Source organism: Myxocyprinus asiaticus, chromosome 12 (assembly GCF_019703515.2).
Source record: "Myxocyprinus asiaticus isolate MX2 ecotype Aquarium Trade chromosome 12, UBuf_Myxa_2, whole genome shotgun sequence".
NCBI lineage: Eukaryota > Metazoa > Chordata > Actinopteri > Cypriniformes > Catostomidae > Myxocyprinus > Myxocyprinus asiaticus.
In genome coordinates, this window is record NC_059355.1 from 23,661,667 (window position 1) to 23,689,311 (window position 27,645).

The 27,645-nt window shown below is 37.9% G+C and overlaps 1 protein-coding gene across 1 annotated transcript; it reads right to left on the minus strand.

Annotated features, from left to right (window-relative positions):
- Positions 1-2,504: 2,504 nt before the first annotated feature.
- Positions 2,505-18,015, minus strand: LOC127449637 (LIM domain transcription factor LMO4-like). The gene is made up of 5 exons (XM_051713171.1): positions 17,642-18,015; positions 15,380-15,620; positions 9,489-9,585; positions 8,493-8,648; positions 2,505-3,423 (listed from the first exon to the last, which is right to left on the minus strand). Exons 2-5 carry the CDS (start codon positions 15,613-15,615, stop codon positions 3,415-3,417), a joined length of 498 nt encoding a protein of 165 aa, XP_051569131.1. The 5' UTR covers positions 15,616-15,620; positions 17,642-18,015; the 3' UTR covers positions 2,505-3,414.
- Positions 18,016-27,645: the final 9,630 nt, after the last annotated feature.

Consider the following 27,645-nt stretch of genomic DNA (forward strand, 5'->3'; position numbering starts at 1 on the left):
AAATATTCTTGAAAATTAAGAAAAAGTATTGTGACAGTTTCAGTTGTTAGACTAACAGTTAGTTAAAGAAATTCTCTCAACATTTACTCACCCTCATGCCATACCGGATGTGTATGGCTTTCTCTCTTCTGCAGAACACAAACAAAGATTTTTAGAGGAAAATCTCAGCTCTGTAGGTCCATACAATGCAAGTCAACAGGGTCCAAAACTTTGAAGCTCAAAAAGCATACAAAGGCAGCAAAAAAGTAATCCATTTGACTCCAGTGGTTCCATGTCTTCAGAAGTTATATGACAGGTGTGGGTGAGAAACAGATCAATATTTAAGTCCTTTTTTAACCATAAATCTCCACTTTTAAACAGCCCTTCTAAGCCCTCTTCCCTCCTAAGTGTTCTTTTGTTTTTGACGATTCACATTCTTCATGCATATCGTCACCTACTGGGCAGGGAGAATTCATATTAAAAAAGAAGAACCCTTGGGAGGGAAGAGGGCTTAGAAGGGCTGTTTGAAAGTGGAGATTTATGGTTAACAATGGACATAAATATTGATCTTTTTCTCACCCACACTTATCATATCACTTCTGAAGATATAGATTTAACCACTGGAGTCTTATTTTTATTCTGCCTTTATGTGATTTTTTGAGCTTCATTGTTTTGGACCCTGTTGACTTGCATTGTATGGACCTACAGAGTTAAGATATTCTTCTAAAAAAATTGGTTTGTGTTCAGTAGAAGAAAGAAAGTCAAACACATCTGGGGTGGCATGAGAGTGAGTAAATTATGAATTTTCATTTTTGGGTGAAATATTCCTTTAAAATGATGAACTACACCTGTAGATAATAGGCTAGGACACCTGTGTGAACTTTAGAGGGAATTACTTTATACATTAATAGAAAAAATAAATAGCTCCGAAAAGTTAGTTCTGAAAAAAAAAAAAAAAAAAAAGATTTAGCATCACATGTTTTCAGATGTAACTTGGTTTGACATTTTGTTATCTAATAATGAAATTCAAATATTTTAAAGTGTGAAAAAAGTGCTCAAATGTGTACAACTGTACATTTACATGACTAACAAACTGTTAACAACAACTATGAGCAATACAAGGTAGTCTTTGTAGTTTAATAAAAATGCAATTATAGACGGTCACACGGGCTGTAATAAAATGTTATAAAAAATTATGAATATAATATAAGATTGTCACCATGCACCATCCACCTCCCTGATAACTAAGTGTGGATAATAGGCGAGCATTCTGGAAATGCAAATCAGACCCTCTTCATACCTATTAAGTCGAGCAAGAGCTTCAAACACCGATTTGTTCTGCAAATAGCCCATTCAGCCTGAGCCCAAAAAGCTGAAACACCTTTCTCTCCCCTGCGGATTGAATTAATTCAAAGGGGCATTTCCAACCCCCAGCCCCATCCCCATCCCCATCCCGTCCGCAACTAGAACCGCGGGATGAATAGCATGTACTTATGAAAAGAGAAAGTATACATGTTTATCCATGTTCAATTAGCCACCACATCATCTGCATTCATAATTACTGCAGAAGAACATGGACAGACACAATTATGGGATGGAGAGATGGTCCGTGATGAAACAGCATTCAGTGAGGTTAATAATAAAAATAAAAAGCTCATTGCTAATGAGCCCATCCTCGATAGAAACTCGTAAAGAACAGGCGAGATGAATTACCGAATTAATACAAATCCTTTGGTCTCCTTATGGAAAATTTAATGTAGAGTGTGTTTCCTTTTAGATACTGAAAATAATTCATGAGTGATTTCAGATGAAAATTAGAACACCTGTGAGAAATGTAGGCCTGGCCCAGATTAAATACATGGTGCTTAAAAAACACAGTTCACATACTTAAGCATGAGAAAAAAAAACAAACAAAAAAAATCACATCAGGACTTTGACTATTAGCCAAATGCTGAATTTCATATTTAGCATCATTCACATTATTGTACTTTACAATAAGGTTTTATTACTTAACATTAGTTAATGCATTAGGCATTATGATTTTTCATAGCATTTAATGTATCAAAATTACTGTAATTCATGGTTCATGTCAGTTCACATTGCATTAACTAATGTTAACATATACAACTTTAAATATAAAATATGTAGAAATAAACATTAACCAAGATTAATGAATGCAGTAACACTTTACAATAATGATTTGTTAACATTAATTAAGAACATTGGTTATCTTATAATGAACAGAACTTTTACAGCATTTATTAATCTTGGTTAATAATTTTTTTTTTTTAAATAAAAGTTGTATACGTTAACAGTAGTTGATGAATTACAAACTAACATGAACTAACAATGAACAACTGTATTTTAATACACTAACATCAACCTAGATTTAAAAAATGCTGTAAAAATATACTGTTCATTGTTCATGATACCTAATGCATTTACTACTGTTAACAAATGGAACCTTACTGTAAAGTGTCTTTAACACAGAAAGTAAGTGAAAGCTTTAAATGGCAAAAGGAATATTTTATTTTTATCTTATTTTTATTTTTTTATTAATTAAATACACCATATTGGAGCAAATTCCTCTGAAAATATCACAAATAGATTTCTCTCTCATTCTGCATTTATAGGTTGACAGCTATGAGCTTCATTTTTTGTTTGTTGCATGGTCTTAGGTTCAAGGGAAGGGTAACAGGGTTTGCTGTGTAGTTTGTACGGTAGCCACAATGGGACAAAAACATTTACATGCATACATACTGTACATGGTAGTTTTACAAATACACCAAGAGTGTTCATGATTCGATTTCCACAAAAAAGCCACGGATACTTCTTGGAACCCAGTCTTCAGGATTTTTATATCATCCAAAACACATTCCCTTTACAACATCTAAAATATAAAAATAGAAGACACCATGTTGTGAAGAAAAGGAGAATTGACAAGGTAGGACAAAAAATATAAAGAAAAAAGAAAGTCAGTATTCCCCCACTAATTTTTAAACAAGTGTTATAAATGCAGATAAAAAATAAAAAATTAAAAAAAGCTGCATTTCTCATTATGTTCACCCTTTCTCTTTCTTTTAACCCAAAAACATCCTCTGCCTGGTCTCTTTTCTCTCTGTGTCAGTCCCAGTTTGAGTCTCAGTTTGAGTCCCTTGGGATCAGAGGTCTCGTATGGGTCAGTTCTTGGAGTCCTCAGTAGTTCCCCTCTAGGGCCTCATGGGCATTTTCCGTCCATGATTCGGGAGTAAAAGGCTGTGAAAAGGGGGCTATTGCAGGGTTGGTCAAGGTGGAGCTCAAGGCTGAGATTGATGCTCTGGTTTGGAGAAGCTTTGGGAAAAGGAGTGGGTTGGGGTCCGATCCAACAGGTCTTCAGTGACAATGAGCGAGGGCTGAAATGAAGGCACTCATCCTGCTTTGAGCAACACCTCCATCCTAACACACCTGAGAGACAGAGAGAGAAAGGGCAAGACCTGTTAGACACACTTAAACAGAGTAAACATTATTTAGTAAACTTTCAAAGGAAATTGAAACCACAAAATTCTAAATTACTATTTTGCTGTAAACAAGGATGTCTAAACTCACTGCCATATTTGAAAGGAGAGTGTTGTGAACAAAAATGTTCATACAAAAAAAACAAATATTCTTGCTATCTTAGATTCTAGATTACCTTGGCCGGATTACATTTTCAAGTGTTTAATGCATTGTAGATTCCTCAACAAATGAATAAAACACTGCAATGAACTTGGTCCCCACCAGAGAGGTACATATTGTGAAAGAGCATGAAGGTCATGAAATCAGACTTTACTGGAAATTAAAAATAAATGAGAAAAAGAGGAATGATCAGTCTAAAAACTTGTCTGATTTCCTGTAGTAACAGAGCCTTGGTTCTAGAAGTATTTTCCCATTCATTTTTTCCATAGAGATTTCATAAAATACTTCATAAGTGTTCTAAACCATGAACCAAACCAACAAGCTCTGAGGTGAATCACGACATTACAAAGTAAAACTTTGATTTGAAGCAATAAGGTTTTAAAAATAGGACAAAAAGACAAAAGGTACAATACTGTATACTTAAAGGAATAGTTCACCCAAAAATGAAAATTCTCTCATCATTTACTCACCTTATGCCATTTCAGATATGTCTGACTGTCTCTCTTCAGCAGAACACAAATTAAGATTTTTAGAAGAATATTTAAACTCTGTAGGCTATAAAATGCAAGTGAATAGGTGCCAACTTTTTGAAGCTCCAAAAAGCACTAACAAACATCATAAAAATAAACCATATGATTCCAGTGGTCTAATTAAGGTCTTCTGAAGCAAAACGCAAGGTGTTTGGAAGATATAAATCAATATTTAAAATGTTTTTTACTAAAAATGTTGGCTTCCGACCAGCTCGTTGACAAGGGTGGAGTTCAAACTGCCTCTCGCGTGACGCAAGCGCGAAAGCCTCCTCTGTATAGATATTCATATGTAGTTTCCTTATTAGAAGCAGTTTCTATGGACCGCAATACTGTTTCGACACAAAAGCAGTTTATGCAGTGGTCTTAGCAAAGAGCTCACTCTGAGGCATCTCCTCCACTCACTCTCTTGCATTCAAACCGATTCAAACAGATCTCTTGTTCACTGTTCCAAGATGGCGCAGCAGTTGACTTATCCAAACCAGCCGAATGAGGCATCTATGTATGATTATATATGCTCCTCTGTTGTAAACAACACTGCGCTTCTGTTATTTTTTAATTTTTTTCGTATTTCACATGTCAGTTTTCGAGTGAACTTGCCAACACGCTTGACCTAGGCCCTCCTGAATTTTTTTGTTATAACAAAAAAAAAAGTATGTACCTATTTCTTACACCTAGCATTTAGCTTCAAAAGACATTAAATTAATCCACTGAGTCTTATGGATTACTTTTATGATGGCTGTAAGTGCTTTTTGGAGCTTAAAAAATTTGGCAACCAACCACTTGCATTTTATGGACCTAAAAAGCTTAAATATTCTTCTAAAAATCTTCATTTGTGTTCTGAAGAAGAAAGAAAGTCATGCACATCTGGGATGGAATGAGGGTGAGTAAATTATGAGAGAATTTAAATTTTGGGGTGAATTAATCCTTTAACCTCTTTCATGAGAGAATGATCTAAAGTCCCACAAAGCATCACAAATTATGCAATCAAATTAAAAACAATGGAAAATATAAAACTATCTTGGTAAAGTTCTTTATTTTAAGTAAAGAAACAATACATTTGAGTTTGCTGCAAAATATTCAGATATACAAAAATATTGTATATACACAGTATGCAGTGTGAGAGTGTAGGAGATCAACTCGATTACGATTCGCAGTGTGTCATGGGAGCGGGCAGATGCTCCATAGCTCTTTTGCTGCGATTTGTTAGCCTCAATTCTCTGATTGGTGGATCTTTCTCTGCAGAACCACAGGTAGTGTAGGTCTTCACCAGAAATTCCCATGTTAAACACGATTTTTTTTTTTTTTTTTTTTTAAAGAAGTTGAAATAACAGACTGGTGGCTTCAACAGAAGCACAGACCAGTGATTAACCACTGACCATTAACCTCTGTAATTGTTAAAAATAAATTCACTTATGGAAAAAATTAATGGGATTTTTACTTCTGGATCCAGACTGTTGCACTCTATTGAAAAGTATGGACAAAAAAAATGTATGTCATATCAAATATGAGCATCTTGACAGCAATGGCAGTCGTAAGAATTACAATCCTTCCAAAATAACATCCCCCATGTCCTTTGTCAAATGAGGACTGTCAGCTCCACTGAAGCCCCCTGCTTAATTTATTGATCAGCAAGGCTTTCGAATCCATCTGCTGCCCTATTTTCCTGCATTTTTAGCACATTTTGTAAGTTGGTCTTTTTGTATCATTTCTTAACAATGATGTGCCACGGTCCCCAGGGTGCTAAGTTCTTGCACAGCCGAGCAATGCTGCAGAACAGAGACAATTATACCAAAATCTAAACACCCGCTTTCTGCTTTCAAAGACAGTCACGCCAAACTTTTTCCCCCTTTTGTTTTTTAAACATTCAAGGGGGCAGTTTGCTTTTTCCATCTTACCTCAAGTTACTAAGGGGTTCCAGGCTACTGTAATAGTAATTGCAACCCCCCACACCCCAACCCCATATTGGAGGGCTAATTAAAGAGATGGAGGCAGTGAAGGTCTGGATCCCCTGGGTTCTGGCTCAGCATGAGAAAGGTAATTTGTCTGTCCTGAACAAAGAGATTAGGGAGAAGCCAGGGAGCTACTTAATAAATGAGCATCAAATGTCCTCAGCAGTGGACATGGACAGCACTAATTATGTCACCATGAAATTGCACATAATAAAAACAATGGCTGCCGGACGAGGCCTCGTATCTGTCTAGGGAAGTGTTCAGTCAGCCCCTCTCTCTTTCCTTCTATTCTGCATAGACTTGTATAGTAGTAGCTTTGGTTTCCAGCTAATTTCTATAGAGTTTGGACAAGCTTGGAGAATTACAGTTTGAGCAGTGGTGGAAAAACCACGCGGTCTCGCAATTTAGCCCGTATCTTTACTGCAGGGCTGAAAAGCTGAACTAAGTTTCCTAATAATTCACTCTCTACACTGAACAAAAACAGGACTGTTTAAGTATCTCCTGAGGACACACGAACCTACTCTTTTCCTGCTGGTGGAGAGGGGCGTCTGGGTGTATTTAAGAACTCTCTCTCCACTATAATTAAAGCAGCGAGGCCAATATTCAGATTGCATTTTAGCATTAATAATTCAGCTGTTTTCACTACAATTGATGTCGGCACATAAATAAACAATGAGGCCTCATATTTAAACAGCGGAAGCCATGGAGCGAGAGCAAGGGAGAGGAAGGAGGAGGAATGGAGGGATGGGGGCTTAAACAAACATTTAAAATTAAGCTTGATTATGCAAAGGCTTTCAATTTGAAACGCAACACGCTCTTGAAGCTAATTTGTAAAAGTGACGATACCTTAAAAGGCCTCTAACAGAGCACTGAGCTTAATGGAGCTCTTTCACTGTGCTTCCCATGGACTCATCTCCCTTTTTTTCTGCTGGAAGGTGAAATAAATGTTCACTAAGAGACTCAGCAACTGTCTGATCTCTCTCGTGTACACATCACCACTGTCTCCATATCAATACTGATTATGTGTCACAGAGCCGTTATTTTCAGGGCTGCAAAGTGATACAATCGGCAGGTGGGCGACTACACAATGAAGTCTTCTTGCAGACGGTCCCAAAGGCGAGAAGGGGAATTAGGTAAATAATTTGCCTGCTCGACGAACTGGTTTTGTTTATTTAAAGCTTGATGTGCAGCGCCAGAGGAGCAAACAGCTAGACAGAATTGTGGCTCTGAAAACATATAAGGAGAAGGGGACAGAATGCTTGATGCCAATGTAAAAATCAAGGATCTCTTCAGCTGTAACTTAAGTGATTAAAAAGGGGAGTGTTTCTTTCCTTGTTAAGTCTTATAAAAAGAATACATATATATACAACAATCACATACATACATACATACATACACACACACACACATACATATATGTGTGTGTGTGTATATATGTGTGTGTGTGTATATATTATTTTTATATATATATATATATATATATATATATATATATATATATATATATATATATACATACACACACACATACATTACATCACATACAGTGTAAATGACTTGCCATCGTCAATATGTAATCAGTACTGGATATGAATGTGGCAGGTTTAGGTAAGCGAAAATCACTTTCAGTCTCCTTACCTGTCTTTTAATTTAACTAACACAAAGCTTGCGATAGCTGTGCTCTAATTTCAGCGGGTTTACATTAATTGTGATAAATTAGCTTTCAGCCAGGCTGAATTGCTCTTGTCCTCCAGACCTGACTATGGGTTAGGAGCTCAGTTTAGCAGATTAAATCGGTTTCAGATATACTGCCATTTTACAACCTTTCAGGTTTTGCCAGGCTATTTTAGGTGATATGAGTTACTATAAAAATGTCCTGTTACTTTAAATTACCTGTCCTGTTACTTTTAATATAAATGAGAGTGAAACATAAAGCAATAACCCTAAAAATAAAAAGTAAAGACCTCTAAATAGAATTCAGTAGTTCGTATGTTAATGTAATCTTGTGTTGAAACAGTAAACGTATTTGGCTTGCTGTCCGTATACTGGAGGGCTTGGAGCTCGAGACTCGACTCGAGTCCTGATTACCCCCCCGGACTTTACTTTTTTAGATAATGAATCTGGAGAAATAGGTGGCGATGGGATGTCAGGAGAGTTGTCACAGGAAGAAGGTAAGCGGTGGCTTATGTACTCCTGCATGCTTGCTGTGATTTGTCAGATTAAATTAACATGCTCCTCCCAAACCTCTGTTAATTAACTCCATTTGACTGACTGAGTGTTGTGTTTGGCTACGACTGACTGAAATAACCAACGTATATGGACCTAATGGTACATTTTGAAACAAAATAGACCAGAACTTAGTAGGTAGATAGTGTCTCACTTTCTGGTCAGGCAGTAGAGGGTTAGTCTGCAGTGAACTCAAATGGCCGTTGATGAGTGCTGTGGGTCTGTCGTGTTCACAGAACAAGCTGCCGTTGATGTAGTGAAACCTGTCTCCAGGGACCAGCCGGTTCCGGCAGGTAGAACATGTGAAACACTTCAGAAGAACATAAAAAGAACTCCATTACCCACACTCCTCAGTACATTACCTACATCAGATCTCTGAGCAACCTCAAGAAAGCACATTTCAAAATATAAAGTATTTTTAGTCTAGTCTTCCAGTAAAAAATATCTAAACCTCCTCAAAACAAGATGCAATGACTTGAGAAGCAAAATAACTGAAGACATTAAGACTTGTTTTCATAAAAAAAAAAATGTATGAGGTTTATGCTTAAAACAAGAAAGAAAAAAAACTGCAAATAGGGTAAAACTAATAAACTTAATTCAACAGGCAAAACAAGCTGTTTTTCTTATAGTAAAAGTTGTATAACAGAAATGGTACACAGTTCTTTTTCCTTGCTTTTTAGCAAAAACCTCATTAAATTGTGTTTGATTTCTCTGAAAACAAGACACAATACAAAGTTTTGGTCATTTTGCTTCAAGTAAATGTATCTCGTTTTAAGGATGTTTACGTAGATATTTCGAAAAATACTACGAAAATGATTTTTTGCAGAACAAAGTTTAAATATGTATCTACTTAATTATATAATAATCACTCATTATAATAAGAAATGTTCCTTTCTTACTTCTGTACATGTCCATTGAACATTACTGAAAACAATTATTAAAATGTACATACAGTACAGTACATTTGATTTGCTACAAATCAAAAAATATTTCAAATATCATACACGCACACAAACAAAACTTTACGTTTTATATAGAGCATTCAAAACCATCAAACAATAATTGAAAAGTACACTCTGTGAAGTGTGAAATGAGTCGAAGGAGCATTTAATTTAAGTGCAGCAGCGGTGGGTTAAAGATTAAAGCTAACCTTGAGATGGTACACGTTGCCTTGTGCCCTCATAACCAGTTCACTGGCTGGGATGGACTGACCACATGCACTGCACGCCCCGCTGTTCCCAAATAACCTGAGGAAGGAGTAACATGTTAGCATTGTCAAAACAAGAGTTCACATTCATGTCAAAGAGCGAGCAATGAATACTTAAAAAAAAAAAAAAAAAACAACAAAAAAAAAAAACCATAGTGAACATGCGTTACCCATGCTCCTTATTAGCAATGCCAATCTAATGAATACATTAGTTGGCTTTATGTTCATATTGTAACATTAAAATCTTTGCAAGGACAGGCTAAATCATTTCAATCCTGTGCCAGTGCCTCTACCCCAATCTCTCTCTCTCTCCGACCCACACAAAACAAATTACATCTTCAATATTCTGATGTAGGAAAAATAAAATCATAGTAATATCAGGAAATGAAATGAAAAAATCTTGCATTCTGTCCTCTAAAAGCCTGTGCCACTGGGACTAAGTATTACCTTTGGTGCTCATTTTTTGCAACCTAATAATAACATAGAACATAAGCAATCAGGGCCTAAGAATATTTGATTGTACATCTAAGCGGAGACACAGCACTTTTGCCATTAGGACTCAAGTGAGTGCTCAGTCATCGCAGCCTTTCCATTAGAAAACCTCGGCTACCCGGGTTGATATATAATGTGCATGGGTTAACCTTTTCAATCATGGTGTCAACACTTTAGATTTGCTTCTGCTCATCTCTTTCGTCTCTAACCCCCCACCCCCAACCTCTCTCAGTCTCTTGATACTGAAATGCTTGCTCCTGCTTCCTTTCTATCTGCCTTCTGAGTCCACAATTTAGATTACTTCATCTTGCCGAGCAACAAACTGAATGAAATTTCGATTTGAGTAGAAAGTAATTTACTGGGATCTGGACCCATTTGTCATCATATCTCACTGGATGTTTGCTCTATCACTGCACTTTCCTATGCAATCAAATAAGACCACAGCATCTGACAAGCTCCAGAGAGAGAGAGAGAAAGAGAGAGAGAGAGAGAGAGAGAGAGAGAGAGAGAGAGGGGAAGTAAGAAAGAGAGGGGACTGTTAGAAGGATAGAGGGAAGGAAATGGGGAAGAGAGAGGGAGGGCCACAGAAGGGATGAAAGAAATGTTGGTGTCCCGGAAAGCATGTTCCCCATGTACACGTTTACAGATCAACCTCAGGGTTCAAGGATTATTTTGATTCTCTAAACAAAATACTTTCTATCAAAACATACTACTCGTAAACCGACAAATGTGTATTGCGCAAAAAGCGTAACATGCATGAATGTTATGTTCCCAGCCTGATCTCATGACAATTGTGTCTGTCACAGCATTTTTGTTAAATTATATTACATTTCCAAGGTGAAATGTCCACTGTGTGGTGCTAAAATAGTTAAATGTATCCCCAAACACATGAGGTTTTTATCAACAAAACCTTCCTACCTACCCTAAACCTACACCTAACCGATGGTGTCATAAAAGGCAAATGGGAAATGGAAAACATGAATGCTGAAGCAACCACATCATTTTGTGATGCTTCTATTACACTTTCCGCTCAATGTCGACTTAAGTGCTCTGTGCACCTTGGTCCTTTGCACGCAATTTGATTGCATTTGAACAAGCTTGTAAATGTAGTTGGTTATGTAATGCAAACGTTAATATGGATCACCATTGTCATGCGCTACAGTAAGTGTTTTGATGTCATAAGATAGCATTGTGTGAGGAACAGGGCAAAAAGTGAGCGTTCTGAACTGATCATCCACCATTATACTTGTGATTTGTGTGAGAGTGAAAATAAATAATTGTTATAGCACCTCTAATGTTTATTTCACCAGGAAACTGCCACGAGCAGTAAAAATCACATTACAAAAATGTAAGTTTAGTAATTGTGTGATTCTATGAGAACAAGTTGGCAGAGCTGTCAACTGTTTATATATGACTTGTGTCGACATTCAGTGTTTATTGAGAGCACTATACAATGCATGAGTGAAGCTTTGGGAGTTTCTCTTCAGCGCTGCCTCGAGGGTGGGGGGGGGGAACAAATTTGGCTGTGACATCGATTGGAGCAGCTCAATCAAAACTCAATTTCAAACGTAATTAGCTGTAGGCTAGTGACAACGGTGTGGTTTCAATGGCGTCAATGGCGTCAATGGGGGGGGGGGGTGTCTTTAGTCTCTCTGTAGTTTAATTCACTTGTAAAATGACACCTTTCGTTAGCCTTGAGAAAGTAATATGGCTCGCCGTATCGTGCGCCTGAAAAATCCCCATCTACTTGATTTGAGCACTTCCACCTAAACTTACGAGTACATGTTGTTTGGGATCCAAGCTCAGAGCACACTATCCTCTTAATTGTGCTGGTGTCTTTGAGAGAAACTGTGAAGACTTATCAAGAATCTCCAGGCAACCTTTTTATTTTCTTAGCAAGCTCTATATGTAGTGTAGCAGGTTAATTATTTGAGCAAAGGATGGCTGCTGATAGCATTTGATTTAAAGGCCTGAAGGCTTTAGGTGCTCAATTAAGTTGCTATCAGTCTGCTCCTCACCTCTAATTGTCTCGCTCGCCATTGAACTCATGTGCCTACGAGACGAGCAGAAGGGAGCGATATCATGGGTTACTATAATTAAGGCCAAGGGACTCTTTAATTGCAATGACACCACCAGTTTTTGCTTCCTTCTCCTCAAATCAGCCTCTCCTTGGTTGTTTTCTCATTCTTCCCAGCTATTCAGACATTCGATCAATCAGAGAATAAGGATTTTGTCGACGAAACCTCTTGGAATGCTGATTTATTGACTCGGGTGGAATAGAAACAGACTGCAATCTATGGCTGTCTTTCATTACGAAACCAAGAAAAAAAATCTGTCTGCACTCCATAGGCGATGTCTAGAGGATTTAATTTGGATACCGACTGTGAGGTAAAATACAACCTAGCAGGGCTTTTCAGGGCCATCTGGCAGAAGCTCTGTCTCTTAAGCGGAACCTTTAGAGTGGAGTGATGTAAGTTGGTACAACAACTATTTCTGCAACACAGTCCATTACAAAAATGCCTCACAACATTAGCAGCTAAAGCACCTTTAAAGCACCGGGGCATATTGATACTTAAGCAGGGCTTTGCATAATGCCAATGTTACATTAGAGAGAGAGAGAGAGAGAGAGAGAGAGAGAGAGAGAGAGAGAGAGAGAGAGAGAGAAGGTGGGCGGAGTGAGGGCCAGGGGGAGATTTCAAGGCAAGCAAGCCGTTGGGGGGGGGGGGGGTTAAGCAGCCAAATGACACTCAGTTAATTCAGAGAATCAGATCTAGTCCCAAGTGGATTGAAAGCCTTGAATTAATTCTGTTATGACAAATCAAGATAAACGTTTCCCGTAAATTGCATGCGATTAAATTAATTTCAGAGATCCAAGAATTTCCTGGTATAATATTTCACATGCTCCAGCGCTGTCATAGTGCTGGAGTGGGCAGACTTCAAAGTGATATTAAATAACCAACTATTAGATTTACCTAGCATGTTCTATTGGAAAAGTGCCATTTAATTACCTTACTCTATTCTTTTAAAAGGACAGGGCACCTCCCACCCCCCTCAACCTAATGGTCACATGATTGTTCGCTCCCCAAATTAATTCACTCTCTATCTTTATTCTCTCCAGCCTACCAAAATAATATCTTAGCTGGTTTAAGGACAACATGAATTCAAATACTCTAGAGTCCCTCCTGCTTTTCTGGGGCTAAAACTAATGAAATCTACGATGCTGGTAGCGGCACAACTTGCAGCAGTTGCCCTTGTGCACATTGCTGGTGGCCTTTCACTGAATCATATCAGAATGCTATCGGCCCATGTGATTTCCCCCATCTGCCATTAGGAAAAATAGGATGCATTTTCACTTGTGCATCCCAATCAATCACTAAGCCTTTTTGCATCAGTGGTATTAATATAATTCTGGATATGTAACTTCATTATTTACACAGCAAGGGCAATTTAATAATCCATTACAAAAATCAGGGAGGCCCCTTTAAAATCCCCTAAGAGGACTGGCCTTCACAATAATCCTCTCTCTCTCTCTCTCTCTCTCTCTCTCTCTCTCTCATTCTCTCTCTCTCTCAAAAGCCAATTTGGTTAATTAAATGTTTTGTTTGCAATGTGGCTCTCATTCATTTCGGACAAGTCATTGGACGCAGATAGGAGCCAGGCATGAGATCTCATTAGATAAAACCCATCAGGACTAAAGGAAAATGGAGGGGGACTCTAATTAAAGCTTTTAATTGTGTGGACTCACTGTCAGATGTTATTTTTCCCCTCTCTCTTATCTCTCCTTACATCACAGGCTTGCGAGAGCTGTGTTTTAGCTCCATTCTCCTGCCTGATGCACTCTCATTACGAGAAAGGTGTAGCTACTTTTCCCTCCCCACTCCTTCTAATTAGATTTGCAGGCCTGTTTCTAGTGGCGAGTCTTGTGGACTTGATCCCTTCAGATCAGGTGGAGCGGAAAGAGTGAAGGCACTCTGGACCAGTCTTCTCAGGTTTGCTCCAGTTGACACCTGTTGTTCCAGCCTGCCGGCAGTAGTGTCGGCGCGAGGCTTCGCTGAATTATCCAGGGTGCAGCGCATGCCAAGGTAAATACACACTAATGACTGCACGTCTGCCAAAAGCACTCCTTTCCAATGGGAAGAGTGGAATACATAATGGTGATATGTCTTAGAGACATCGCTTTAATGACACTGTTCCATTTTATGCATGAACTTTTAAATTGGCCTGCCTATTTTAATATGAAAAAATACTGCAGTTTCATTATCGAAGCAGAATAACGTTAAGTCACTCGCACTTTGCTGTTCCTTTATCAAAACAAAGAAATAATCCAAGAATGCTTCAAACTTCTGCAAGAACTTCTGCTCGGCACTGGAAGGTTCTTTGGGCTCTATGTTTGCCCTGATAGAGGTCAAAGTGTTGAATGATCAGCCTGTCAAATCAGACCATCCACATCAGCTGAGTGAGCCTGCCGCCACCCAGCCACCGCTTTGGGTGTCAGACAGACTTACATAAATATTTAAAAAGGCTCTTTTTGCTAATTAAATGGTCTCTTTGTGATAAATAAACATGCTGGACAGGATGTGAAAAGTCTTTTAAATTCCTGCAGAGTCAAAGGTCAGCTCTGCCTTACCAAAAGAGTTTTCTAGCTTCTCGTAATGCAAACACACACAAGCCTAGCACCGCGGCTCCTTTTGCCTAACAATGAAATATACTGCGAGCCGCAGACTTGCAGATGTTCTAGAGTAAGAATCTCCTTCGTCTTCTGCTCTGTCAACATGTCAGTGGCTTGACCTCTTTTTTAAGAGCGTCCCGCTGAGGGTTTAACCAGTGTGCTTTAACGAGGGCCGCTGAAGGCACAATCCGAGACACATGTTCTCAATGGAAAATACACTCCACTCCGTGAGAAGCCTGATGGCTTGTAACTTTTTCCTTAATATATTTTCTTCTTGACATCCATCACTTCATCTCATCATTACATGCCTAATGTCATTTCATGTGGTGGTTGGACTGTTATAATTTTCAGATGTATGAACTCTGAAGTTTCTCTTCACAAGATCTCGAAAAAGCAGATGGGGTAAGAGTCCTGACAAAACTATACTATCCTCAGAAGATCTGAACACATAATCAAAGACCTGATTTAAAAGGAATTGTAAAAATGTAGTGCAAAAAATCTGAACAAAACATTCCAAGAAGTCTACCTGAACACACATGAACGTGACTGCAAAAAAGACCACAGTGTTGACACCTTCTTCAAACACCTGAATATGGTTGTGATTGCGACATGAACGGAAAAAATAAATAAATAAATGCAAACACAAACACACAGCAGGGTGGCAGCGACTGACCTGATGTAGTCGTTTCTGCAGAGAATCATGCCGCTCTTGGTGTAGCAGGATGTGCCGATCTCTCCGAGCTGGGCCTGGCAGCAGGAACATTTCAAACAGCGGCTGTGCCAGTAGCTGTCCATGGCATACAGGAGAAAACGATCGGCAATCTTTCCCCCACAGCCCGCACAGCGCTTCCACGACAGCGACCCCGCTCCAACAGGTAGAGGCTGGGCACTTCCTCCAGGGTTCACCATTATGCCTGCAGAAATAGAAAAAAACAGAAGGTAGATATGGTCAGAGATGTCTTGGCTGTTGGCTAAGCGTTAAAGTGTTTAAATCTACATGGCAGATCATAAAAACAAAATACATTTTTTTCAATTTGCACACACACACACACACACACAAAATACAGAGTGTTAATCTAAATTATAAAGACGACATCAGCACTACTTTTTACAAGGCATCACATATCTAATATATAAGCCTTGTACTTTAAGTTGTGCTGTCTGACGTAAGTTTTGCCATTGCAAGTTCTAAATACCTGCAAACTCAAAAGTGACCTGAAACGGATGTTTTTGAAGGCATACTTCCTTAAAGCTCTTTTGAAATAATAAAAATGTGTATAATATTTACACCTGCAAGCAAGTCTGAGAATTGTTTTAAGTGGCAAGCAATCCTTGATCTATTTTTTAATGCTGAGGTCAGCTTTTTTTTCCCCCCATTTGTGATAAATGTTTATTCGCTGATAACATTAGAGCCACTGGAACAATTAAAGAGCCGCTGGCTTTTGTTGGGTTGTCCACATTGCTTTTAAATAGCTCATTTACCTGAACCTTTCTCTCCTTTATGTCTGTTAACATGGGAGAGAGTAACCAAAGTGTTACTTTGGACAGAACTAGAGCAGTTAATTGGGGAACCCTTAAAAGTTGTAACCCATCAAGAGGTCGGCATATTCCAGTTGCTTTCACTATGGTTATCAGATGATGGATTTCCAGCCAACATCATGAAGAACATTCAGCAGTGCTCGCTTTGGGAACTGGTCACTGCCCCGTGAAATTACACCTGCTATGCCGGATCATTCGGCATATGCAAGAATCTGTTAATGTCGGCCTACAGAAATATATTTTAATACCACAGAGTGCTTCTGACAGAAATCACATTACAGGAACCATGAAACCTCATTTATGATTGCAATTCTGTACTTTGCTCTGTTGATCCATCAGTACTCCATGTATGTACTTCTGCTCCATCCTTCCACTAGGCTAATACATCTTCAATATTAATCTTTCCCAGGTTTCATAAGGAGGACTACTGGACTAAAATGGGAAAGATTAACATTTAAGATATATTCGTGGAAGGCTGTAAGCCAAATCTTTGTTGAAAGGTAATTATAAGAGAAGAGAGAGGCGGGGGGTAGAAAACATTGCACTGAGAGAGAGAGAGAGAGAGAGAGAGAGAGAGAGAGAGGCATTCAGTAACCCCATTAGTGGAGGCTCTTAGGGACAAGCAATACCTTAGTGCTGATTAAATCTAAAGGGAGATGAATCAGAGACCGAAAGTGACTCTCCCAGATAAATAAGATCGGACCATCGTCAAGTTTCATTCCCAGTACGAGGGAAGAGGGATCTGAGGAAGGGGAGGGGCTGGCTTTTAAGTGAAATGGGCAAACTCAAGTAATTACACGGACAGGCAATTTAAGAGAGGGGATGTGCAGAAATATAAAACAGATCAGCAGCCCATGGGCAGTAATGCAGATCACAGTCCTCGTGGAGCCTCAATACAGCTGCTACTACAGCCCCAATGGACAAAGTAATCTAGCTAAAGACACAAAATAACATGATAACAGCCCTCAGTTATGAATGCCCTAACATGCAATTTGGTTTCTTTATCATCTGTAGCCTATGCACGCACTTCTACTCCTTTGTTTCACTAATATGTTATTATCAAATCAAATATTTAGGCTATTAGTGTGCAGTCTTCAATATTGATTGTTAGGCTACAATTACACCCCAATAGAACATTAAAATCTCAGTCGCATTATTAGATACACACGTAGGCTATATACACACATTATATATATATATATATATATATATATATATATATATATATATATATATATATATATATAAACTTTTAAATAAATAATTCACACCCAATGGCTGTTATTCGTCATTTGTAGCGCTGTGTAACAAATGTAAACACCCTTCATAACATCATCAAATATTTATTATACGCAATATAAACGTTTTAAACATATTTATGGAGTGATGTACTCACCTTTTGCGTCTCTTATAAATGTAATGGTTGTTTAGAAATGTAGAGCAGTCTGTTTTCTCTGTAGACAAGACAAATCGCGCGCACAGTCCAACAAACTCACTGACGGAGCGCGTTCATGAATACTTCTCACTGATCGGTACAGTGTATATACTGCTATGATAAAGTCAAGCAAATGGAGTTTTCAGATTGTATTTCCAATGTTGCCGTCCCAATTTCAGTTGTTCCTGTTATCGCTGGTCAGATCAGCAGCAGTCTTGTAGAAAGAGCTTTCGGCAATGTCTTCTGTAATTTCCATAGATCGAGTCTGTGATGAAGCGAGTGTTTCTGTTTGTAACTCTCCCTCTCGCTGATGTCTCGACGATGCTTGTCGCTTGTGCTCTACATGTGTCAGTGACAGAAAAAAGCCCGTGTAAACCTCCTCTCAGAGGATGACGTCAATCACGCTACAGCCAATCACAGCGCACTCCATTCAAGCGGAATAACAGGTTTAGCCAATCAGATTAAGGCGAGATTGACGTAGACACGCACTGGTCAAAAAAATGAGAGATTGCAGTTGAGTGGGTTCTGTTTTTTGAGGTTGATTGTCATTATATAGGGCAATAGACCTTTTCATACTCCGGGTTTTGGAACGCGGAAGTAAACGATTTCAGGGTAAACTTCGACAGCGGTAAATTGGAGTGAATGGGATACCACAGCAAATATTATTTTCACTTACCCATTTGTTCCAAGAGCAAAAGAAAAAGTCCACTTTTACACTAGAATGACTTTCCAGAAGAAAGAGAGTGTGTGTGTGTGTGTGAGTGTGTGTGTGTGTGTGTGTGTGTGTATGTGAGAGAGAGAGAGAGAGAGAGAGAGAGAGAGAGAAATGGATTAAGACAGTCAGATGGGAGAAGATGCCAAATTTACTGTCACACTCAGCAGCTGTCATAGAATCCCCCTCGCAGCTGTGGTAATAATTTAATTTTATTATTATTATTAATATTTTTTTTTTACTAATTCCAGGGTAATGTATCACAAAGCATAATGTTATAAACTATATATATATATAAATTATCATATAAAAAAGTTTGCTAGATTTACGCTGCTAAATAAGGCGGAAACGCGTCATCACAGTCTGTGGAGAAAAAAAAGGCATATTGCACGACCGTTGTATGTAAAAAATAAGCAAACCTTCTGACAATATTTCCACTGTAATGGCATATCAGGATTGTTCTACTGTAGGGAGAGGTTTTGTTGCCATTGCAAAGTTTGCATATGAAAAGTTTTGGTTTTCCTATCTTAAAGAAACCTTTTGTGATTACCTGTATAGAAGTATTATGAGTTGACTACAATCGGGGCGGGCAGAATCAACAAAAGTTCAAGTGGTTGCGTGGATGAGGTGAAACGTCGGTCTACCAACAGATAACTGTTGTTATAGTCAAACTGGTGATCCTTATTACAGTGGCGCCATCGACTGGTATAAAGAAGAACTACAGCAATACATCTTTTCTGTCGGTGAAACGAATACATTTCCTATACTTTGCTGAGGTTGACTAGTTGGTCACAAAGTATTATAGCTGGAGAGGAATATTTTCTTTGAAATTGCCATTTTTGCGTTGATGTTCTACTGTGATTATAAAAGTGGAAACCATTTCAAGCATTTGAAGCATATAACATGAATCAATTCACAAAAGCTACAAAAATGTCATTAATTTAAACAAATTGATAATACACTAAAACACTTAAGTATGACAAAATAATAAATCACATGTGCAATTTTCTATTTAGTATGGTTTGTCTTAATACACCACATCCATAGACTTACTGTGGACAATTTTTTATTTTATTTTTTTATTTTCCTCTTAACCAAAGCATGTGACATAAATTACTATTTGTACAGTTCCGTGGGAACAGATATCCGGAGATTAATTGTTTGCAAAGTTAATTACTTGTGTAGGGGTGTTTATTGCTCATGTTTCTGCAAAGCAGTGGGTTTGTCATTTTACAATTGAGGAACCTTAAACTGGCAAATACAGTAGCTTTATTTCTGCCAAAAGGCCCATTCATTTAAGAGAGATTGAATTTCTTCTATATTTAATTACAAATACACAGTCATGTGCACACTGGAAGAAAAAAAATGTGTTGGATTTTCTTAAAATATAAACGTAGCATTTTTGCTTCACACTTTTTAAGTCAATTCAACCTATGGTCATTTTATGTCAGCACAACTAGAACATGCATAAATTATTCAAGTGCAAGGGCTTATGGGTATTTATCACAACTTCAGTTCTGTGCTTGATTGTTTGAGTTAGCGTATTTAAAATCTTAATTTTATGGAATTGTCAGCAAAAGAATTTCAAGGAACTCACGGTTATTCATTTACTTTATGCAACTCTCTAAGTTCACCTTAAAATTGATATTTTGTGTTGTACACATTAATAAAAATAAGGTAAAGCTAAAAATGTTATAAATATGTACATTTCTGAGTAGAAGCTATTTATTTTTGTTTGTTATGGTTGTTAAGCCAACAAATCTATTTTTTTTTTTTTTTTTTTTTTCAGTGCAGTTTGTAAAGGCAATGCTGTCTTATGTGTTATAGTACTCTCCCACAAAGAAATTAATACAGTTAAATCAGCAAAATGGACCATCAAAGCTAGCAAAATTACTGAAGTGTGCCTTCTTCAAATTACATCTTTATGATAGCTTCTGATTTATATTAATTTGTCACTCTGAGAACTGTCTTCATTCAGTATTCCAACCTGAAAGACCAGGAAGACAACGTTGTGATGCTCTGCTGTGAGTTTCAGTGGGCAGCAAATCTTTACAAGACAAAACTGTGTAATTATGAGCTGCCCCTCGATTCATTAGTAAGATGTGAATTGTGTAAAGAGTCTCCTATACCAGATACTAATGGTTTAATTGTCGTTGGACCATGCTGATTGCAGTGAGTAGTTTGATTTCCCTGCAGGAAAGGCATCTCTATTTCTCACAGGATTGGGCTCAATTCTCTCCAACAAGAACAATGAGCCAAAGATGGCAAAGAATGTATTTTCCATGAAGGAATAATTAATTTATCTCAACTATTAAAACTAGTGGGAAATTATGGGACGACACTGAATGGGAGCCTCAGAGGAAAAGCTTTGTTTGTTCTTAGGCTTTTTTAATGAGCTTTTCACAAATGAGCAAAAAAAAAAAAAAATGATCTTTTCCTTTCGCAATATGATAGTTGCACACAATAATGAGGAGGAGGTGCTTATGGGATACCATGGAAAAGAGCAACACAGCCCATGTCTCTCTTCTCCTGATGTCCTATAATGATTCATCAGCATCTATAATATGATTACAAACAGTGCAAATTAAACAAATATAAACACACACAAACTTAGAGCAACACCACTTTAATATTTGAACAGCAGATAGAGTAAGAGTTGGTAAAACATATTAATACCCCCACAGAGTGCAAGAAAGACCTCATAATGAAGTTTGTATCCACTGGGGAAACCAATAGAGAAGCTTGTAAGAGATATACAGTATTCACTGTGATGGTTCACTTTAAACATGAAATTTACCCCTCATAATATTACAATATTATGCCGTTAAACTAAGTGACTCTCCATCATACAGCAATGGAAAAAGCCAGGAAAAGCCTCTAAGACATTTTATACATCCATAAAAACACCACATGATACAACTGAGTGATATCTATGCTCTTACTCAATAAAATGAGTTCAAAACAACAGTGACAACAACTTGAATTGCAGAGCCTGGGACAAATGCTATGTTGTCCCCATTCTACAACGTTCCTGGCCTGAGTGCAACATTCTCACACACAAAGCAGTTACAGTGTAACTATGTTCACGTCAAGGCCTTACATTAATACAGAGGTAATGGATTATTGATTTGTTAATACAAATGCCTTTTATAAAATGTTGGGTGTAGTGGTTCAAAATGGGTATATTTCATTGAATTTAGCTCCAAAGAGTTCACAGTGCCTTCATAGAGAGGTGATCTATGGCCAAATGAAATGAAAAGTCAACTGGCTAAGGAGTGCCAGAAATGGCTTTTCAAATGTGAATTCAATGGTGCCTGAGGTCTCTGGTCTCATATCCTCTATGTGAGTATATGTTGCTAACCCTTCTCTGTTTTCCATTACAAGCTTAGAGAGCGTACTTTACCCAGGTGAGTATAACATGCCTGCAGCACCAAGACTGGTGGCGTGACACCTAGAAATATTGAATTGCATATTTCAAGACAGATGGTTTGATCTGTACCCTCATAAAGATGGAAGAAAAATCTCAAAGTCATTTCTTTAATATGTCGTTATTGACTGCTTTGATCAATCTCGTGTCAGCAGCAAGCGAGCATAATTTAATACGAATCGATAATTCTGTAACAAATAGCACATGGACTTGAGAAACAGACACAACAGAATTAATGGAGATGCATTTGTAAAGCTAAATGTTTGGGAAACTTCATCAAGAATTCAGCTCTCCATCTTTGGCGAGCATTTATACATTATGCATGTCATTTAAATGCAATTAGAGGTCCTAATATGCTAATCTCTTTAATTTATTTGGCAATGCTTTTTTGTAATTACATTGTTGTAAACAATGATAAAACTGTGCTCTCATGCATGCAATTGGATAATTGACTACTCACAACACATTTAGTGGATTAGTCTAAAATGATTGTACAATCATATCTGGGAAACTGGCAGTAAGATGCACAGTGTGTCTTAATTTCCAGTCATGGTGGAGAAGCACCTTTGTTTCCCATACAAAACATCCTAATATAATGATTTGTAATGTAATGATAAAATATCAGGATCCTTTCCTTGTTTGTTTGTTCATGTTTTTAATATTATTTGCAAAGATGTGTAGAGTAGATAAGAAACCATGGAGAGAGGGGAAGGGAACATGATGCAGAATAGACTCGAACTTGTATCTCCAACATGAGTGCAACAGTTCAACAGAGCACATGCACTAACCACTAGGCCACAGCTCTGATTGATCCTGTCCTTGTTTTAATTGGCAAAGCTGAAAGCTGGGCTATGGTATGTGACAAATTCAAGAAACAAGAGTAACATGGCAGTTTTGAAATCGAAATTTGAGATGTGATAGAACATTTTTTAAGCTACTACCACACATATCTATAACACAGTGCTTTCATACAATAAGCTCAATCAAAAGGTGATCATAAGCAGGGCTACCCAACTAGATCAGTTAATTAAATTATCATTTTGATGAGATATTAGCAGAAGCATTGTTATTATCAGCCATACAGTTTTGTAGAGGTGCAGCTTTTACATGTCCTCTTGACCACACACACAAAGACACATTGCCTGGCCCCCCCTCTTTAGGGCCCATAATTATGCTGATCAGAATGGCCGTGGCCCTCGAACAACATCACTCTAATGAAAGCTCGCTAATCCTTAATGAGCCGCTATGTCTTGTGATAAATTTCATAATTATTCAACCCAGCGCGACGGGAGACGAAAATTCATCAGTCAAAGCAAATTAGCCTGGCTCCATAATAGTGCAGCATCTTGTAGAGACGTTCACTTTATTAGGCCTCTACAGCCATCGCAGTAATTGGGAGCATATTTCACTTGGCTGTATCCCCACTTCATTCAAGGACTCCTTTTATCCTTTTATTTACACGGACTCCCTTTTTAAAATGTTATACAGCTCTTACCTGCAAGATTCCAAGTATTTCACAGCTTTTGAGTAGAGAATAAATGGGCAAAACTTGTAGATCAGCAGGGTACATTGATTTCACAATTGTGTTGTTCCCATCGTATTTATTTGAAGTCTGCATTGCTTAAAGACTGGTGCTGAAAGACCTTAATCAAGCAAATCTATTCAGTAAAGCAAATAAATAAAGTCATGTCAGTCAGTTCCTCGGAGATACCTACCCATCACACAAGGACCATGCTTCTTCACTGACGTTTCCCCAAATCTACCTACACATTCATCATTAACAATGCCACTAAACATATTGAGCTTGGCCTCAACCCTTCTGCTGAGTGCATACTGGTCTTCTTGGTGACCCTCAAAAACAGTGGATTCAGTACTGCTGTGGTGCTCAACTGGGCTCTGTATCCAAACAAATGCATGCAGTTAAAGTCTCTAGTTACCTTTATCACTTTTTGTGGGATGGGGGATTTTGGCTAGTGAAAATCACGAGTGGCTAATGACTTTGGAACACCACAAGCCACAGTGGCTGGTGATCCAAAAGGTTAATGTCAAGCCCTGATTACAGCCATGCTGATATTTAGTACAATAGCACTCTTGCTTGCAGTATTGCTAAAAATATGGCATCAGATATGGCTGAATTTTATTTTTCCCCACTTAAATATGAGCTTATTGTACGAGGTCATAAGTATTATCCATGGCTATTCTCTTGCTTGTCATGCAAGTCATCTTCAATAGGCCTAACCTCTCATTCACTCTAATTACCATTCTTTCTGTCATTAGGAGCTTATACCTCAGGAAAAGATGAGAAAATGTGATTTCCCCAGTTCTTTAATGCTGATTAAAATGAGGACAGTATGAAAGAAGGTATTGTCTCATTGTACGTGTGTGTGTCGGGGGGGGGGGGGGGGGGGGTTAGCTGGAAGCGTATGTGTCTGTAGATCAGTGGCAGCAACAGGAGGGATAATTTCTCCAGGATGATGGACATTAGGGCACCCCTCAAACACACCAGCCTTGTTTGTTCCTTGAAGGCCTAAGGGCGTGTGCTTGGCGGGATACCTCTCTCTGTCTCATGCACTCAACCTGCAGACATGTCAAATAAACTAACCAAACCGGACTTGCTGAGCCACTCACACATTAGTAGATCACCAGAATATAGCCGATATTTAAAAATAAATAAATACAGTTTAAAATATAAATAAAGATTGTCTCTTCCTTTGGGTGTTTCTTTCACTAAAGTCACTTTAATTTCCCAAGGGTTGCTTTTTATTTAAAGATTTCAACTTTTATTTAACAGATTTCAACTTTTCCATGCTATGATCATTTACCTTTGCTATTTTTCAAATGCCTTTTCTGTATAGATTGTATTGTTTTTCCCTTGTTGCACACTCAGACTTTCAGTCTTAAAATTTAAAAACAAAACTATCATAAAAACATAATTACCTTTTAAAATATGGTAACTAAAATAAAGGGTGAATAAAGCATAAACCATTTTAATATTTATTGTTTGAAAATAGCTTTTTACATAAATTAGGACTGTCCATTTGAGGCATATTTTTTATCATGACCAACAATTTTCCCACTAATAAAATGTAATGAAAAATTAGATTATGTGAGGAGAAGAAATTAAGACAAGTTAAATACCATTTGTGAACAGAACATTTGCATTATGCGTCATTGCAGATTAAGATCTAATTTTTCCAAATTATGCACAAAAGTGTGGAAAAAATTACTAAATTATGTATATTTAGGAGACATAAAATGTTGGCTATAAAATTAACCTTAGAAAGACATGGGAGTCTACCGTTTTATTAGAGAGAAAATAAATAGCATGTAATTTCTTCAATCACAATACCTAATTTAAAATGTCATGACATTGTGGTGGACGTAAAAAAACAAAAACAAAAAAAAAAGACAAAAATGTCAGAATTCTCTTAAATTTGGATATTGTTAGTGGACAAATTAAATAAACTAGTAAGAGTGTGAAAAGCAGGGGCGGACTAGCCATCGGGAGAACCCAGACTTTTCCCGATGGGCCGGCCACGAAACGGGGCTGAATGGGCTGCGATAAGTGGAAATGGGCCGTCGCATTATGCAGAATGGCCACAAAGCGGCGCCGTGATATGCCGAAGGGGGCAGCGATATGCAGAAAAGGACAGCAACACCTTTTTTTTTTTATTTTTTTATTTTTTTTGAGAAACGAGTAAAGTAACACAATATCTTTTTTTAGACCATAATATCGGAGTTACTTTTTAAATAAAGTAGCGCATTGCGTTTGTACACTTCTTTCACCATATTGCGAGAAAAAAGTGTGCAAACTTCGAGGAGGAGACGTAGTGCATGATGGGCATTGTAGTCCTAGAGAGAGTGAGGCTTGCCTACCAGAGATGCATAGACAATTAAGTTTTAGTAAGTGTGCATGATGGGTATTGTAGTTCTAGAGAGAATGAGCCATGCTTATCAGTGATGGGCAGAGCACAACAAGTCTTCTTTTAGCTCACACTGAGATTTATGTTTTAAAAACTGCTAAATATTGCTGGTAAAGGAATGTAAATCTGAACACTTCGGTGGAAATGTGTCCTCATAAGTGAAAGTGATAAGTGAAACAGTTTTTTCATGACTGATTCATGTATGCTGCATTTAAAATTGTGTAAACACACACTTTCGTGGTATAACATAGAAGCCGGGAGAAGTCTTCCCATGGCCATGACGATTATAGTTACATACAACGTAGAATGATCAATGAATGTTTGTGCATCCGAATTTCTTTGTTTTAAAGCTGCCATAACCACTGCCCTAGGATCAGCTTGCATCCAAACTGCTCCGCTTTAAAGCATTTAACATTCAACATTCAGCTGAGTGAAATGTGACTGATCCATGTGTAAAAAAATTAAGCAATATACTCCTCATGTGTTCCTCATTTTAACATCTCATCCACTGTACATACAGTAAATGCCATGGGGTGAATTATTTGTATTTGTATATTAACATGTAGTGGTCAAACATACATGGTATGCAAAAGTGAAATTAAAGTGAATCTGGAGCGCTTTAAAAGTGACGCGTTCAGCACAGGGAACCGAATGGAGCACATCTGTGCATGAGATGGAACCCAGAACCACTCAATACACTATAATAATGCTTATACACAATACAGACAGGACAGACCAGCGTGCATTGACTTTGAAGCGAACAGCTTGATTTATCTATTAATTTAATTAAATAGTCATAGCCCTTTGCGGTTAAATAATTCCACAATGACATACCGCGATTTTAATTTAATTAATTGTGCAGCCCTAATATATAAAATGTGTGTGTGTGTGTGTGTGTGTGTGTGTGTGTGTGTGTTATATGAAAATATACTGTATTAATGACTGTTAAGTATGCTTCAGTAATAAAACAAAACATTAAAATGTGAATACGCATGCACATTAAAACATCAACTACATCACTAAAATCCAATACACATGGGATTAGATCCACTATGTCATCACGCTACAGTTTGCAGTGAGGAGTACTTGGAACTGCTCTGTGTTACAGCTCCCCGTAACTGGGAGAATGGGATGAGAAAAGCTGACTCTGGACCAGTGGCTGTGAGCAACGTTCTACATCGATTGTGTATGCAGAGAAAATGTCTTAGTTTCTAAAAAGATTCTACATTTTTGTTTTATAATAAACAAGTAGTTTGATTCGTGAAACAAACCATTTTTATGACATTTTGGTAGCATTAAAAATTATTCCATCCGAGTTGTGTCAATATGCATGTCTGTACGCACCGTGGATCAACTCAAAACAAGCTTGCACTGAGATGACTTAAGTGAAAATTGTTTTAAGTGTTTTATTGTCAGACACATTCCTTGAACATGTTAGGCTGGCATTCCCCACTTAAGTTTATCCTGACTTTTGAAAAACATCTCAAGTGGTCTCTGGCATTGTCAATTGGCACAGCATATGATGACATATGATACAGGTTCAAGTGCTGGACTTTGCTGCTTTAGGTAAGGCAGTGGTTCCCTATCTGTCACTCACTCAACGTTGTGTAGATGTAGTGACACTAGGGATCACTCTTGGGAGCCCAAAACACCTCTGGTCTTTGATAAAAGGCCAATGAAAATTGGCGAGTGGTATTTGCATACCACTCCCCAGAACATACAGGTATAAAAGGAGCTGGTATGTAACCACTCATTCAGATTTTCTCTTCATAGCCGAATGGTCGATGTTCACTGAGCTGAATTCCCATGGCTGTTCATTCACCTCTGTTGGATCTGACAGCGCATTTTCTCCCTCCTCTGCACTGGTGCACTGCAGAGAATGCCCCTGGGCGCTTCGGCAGAA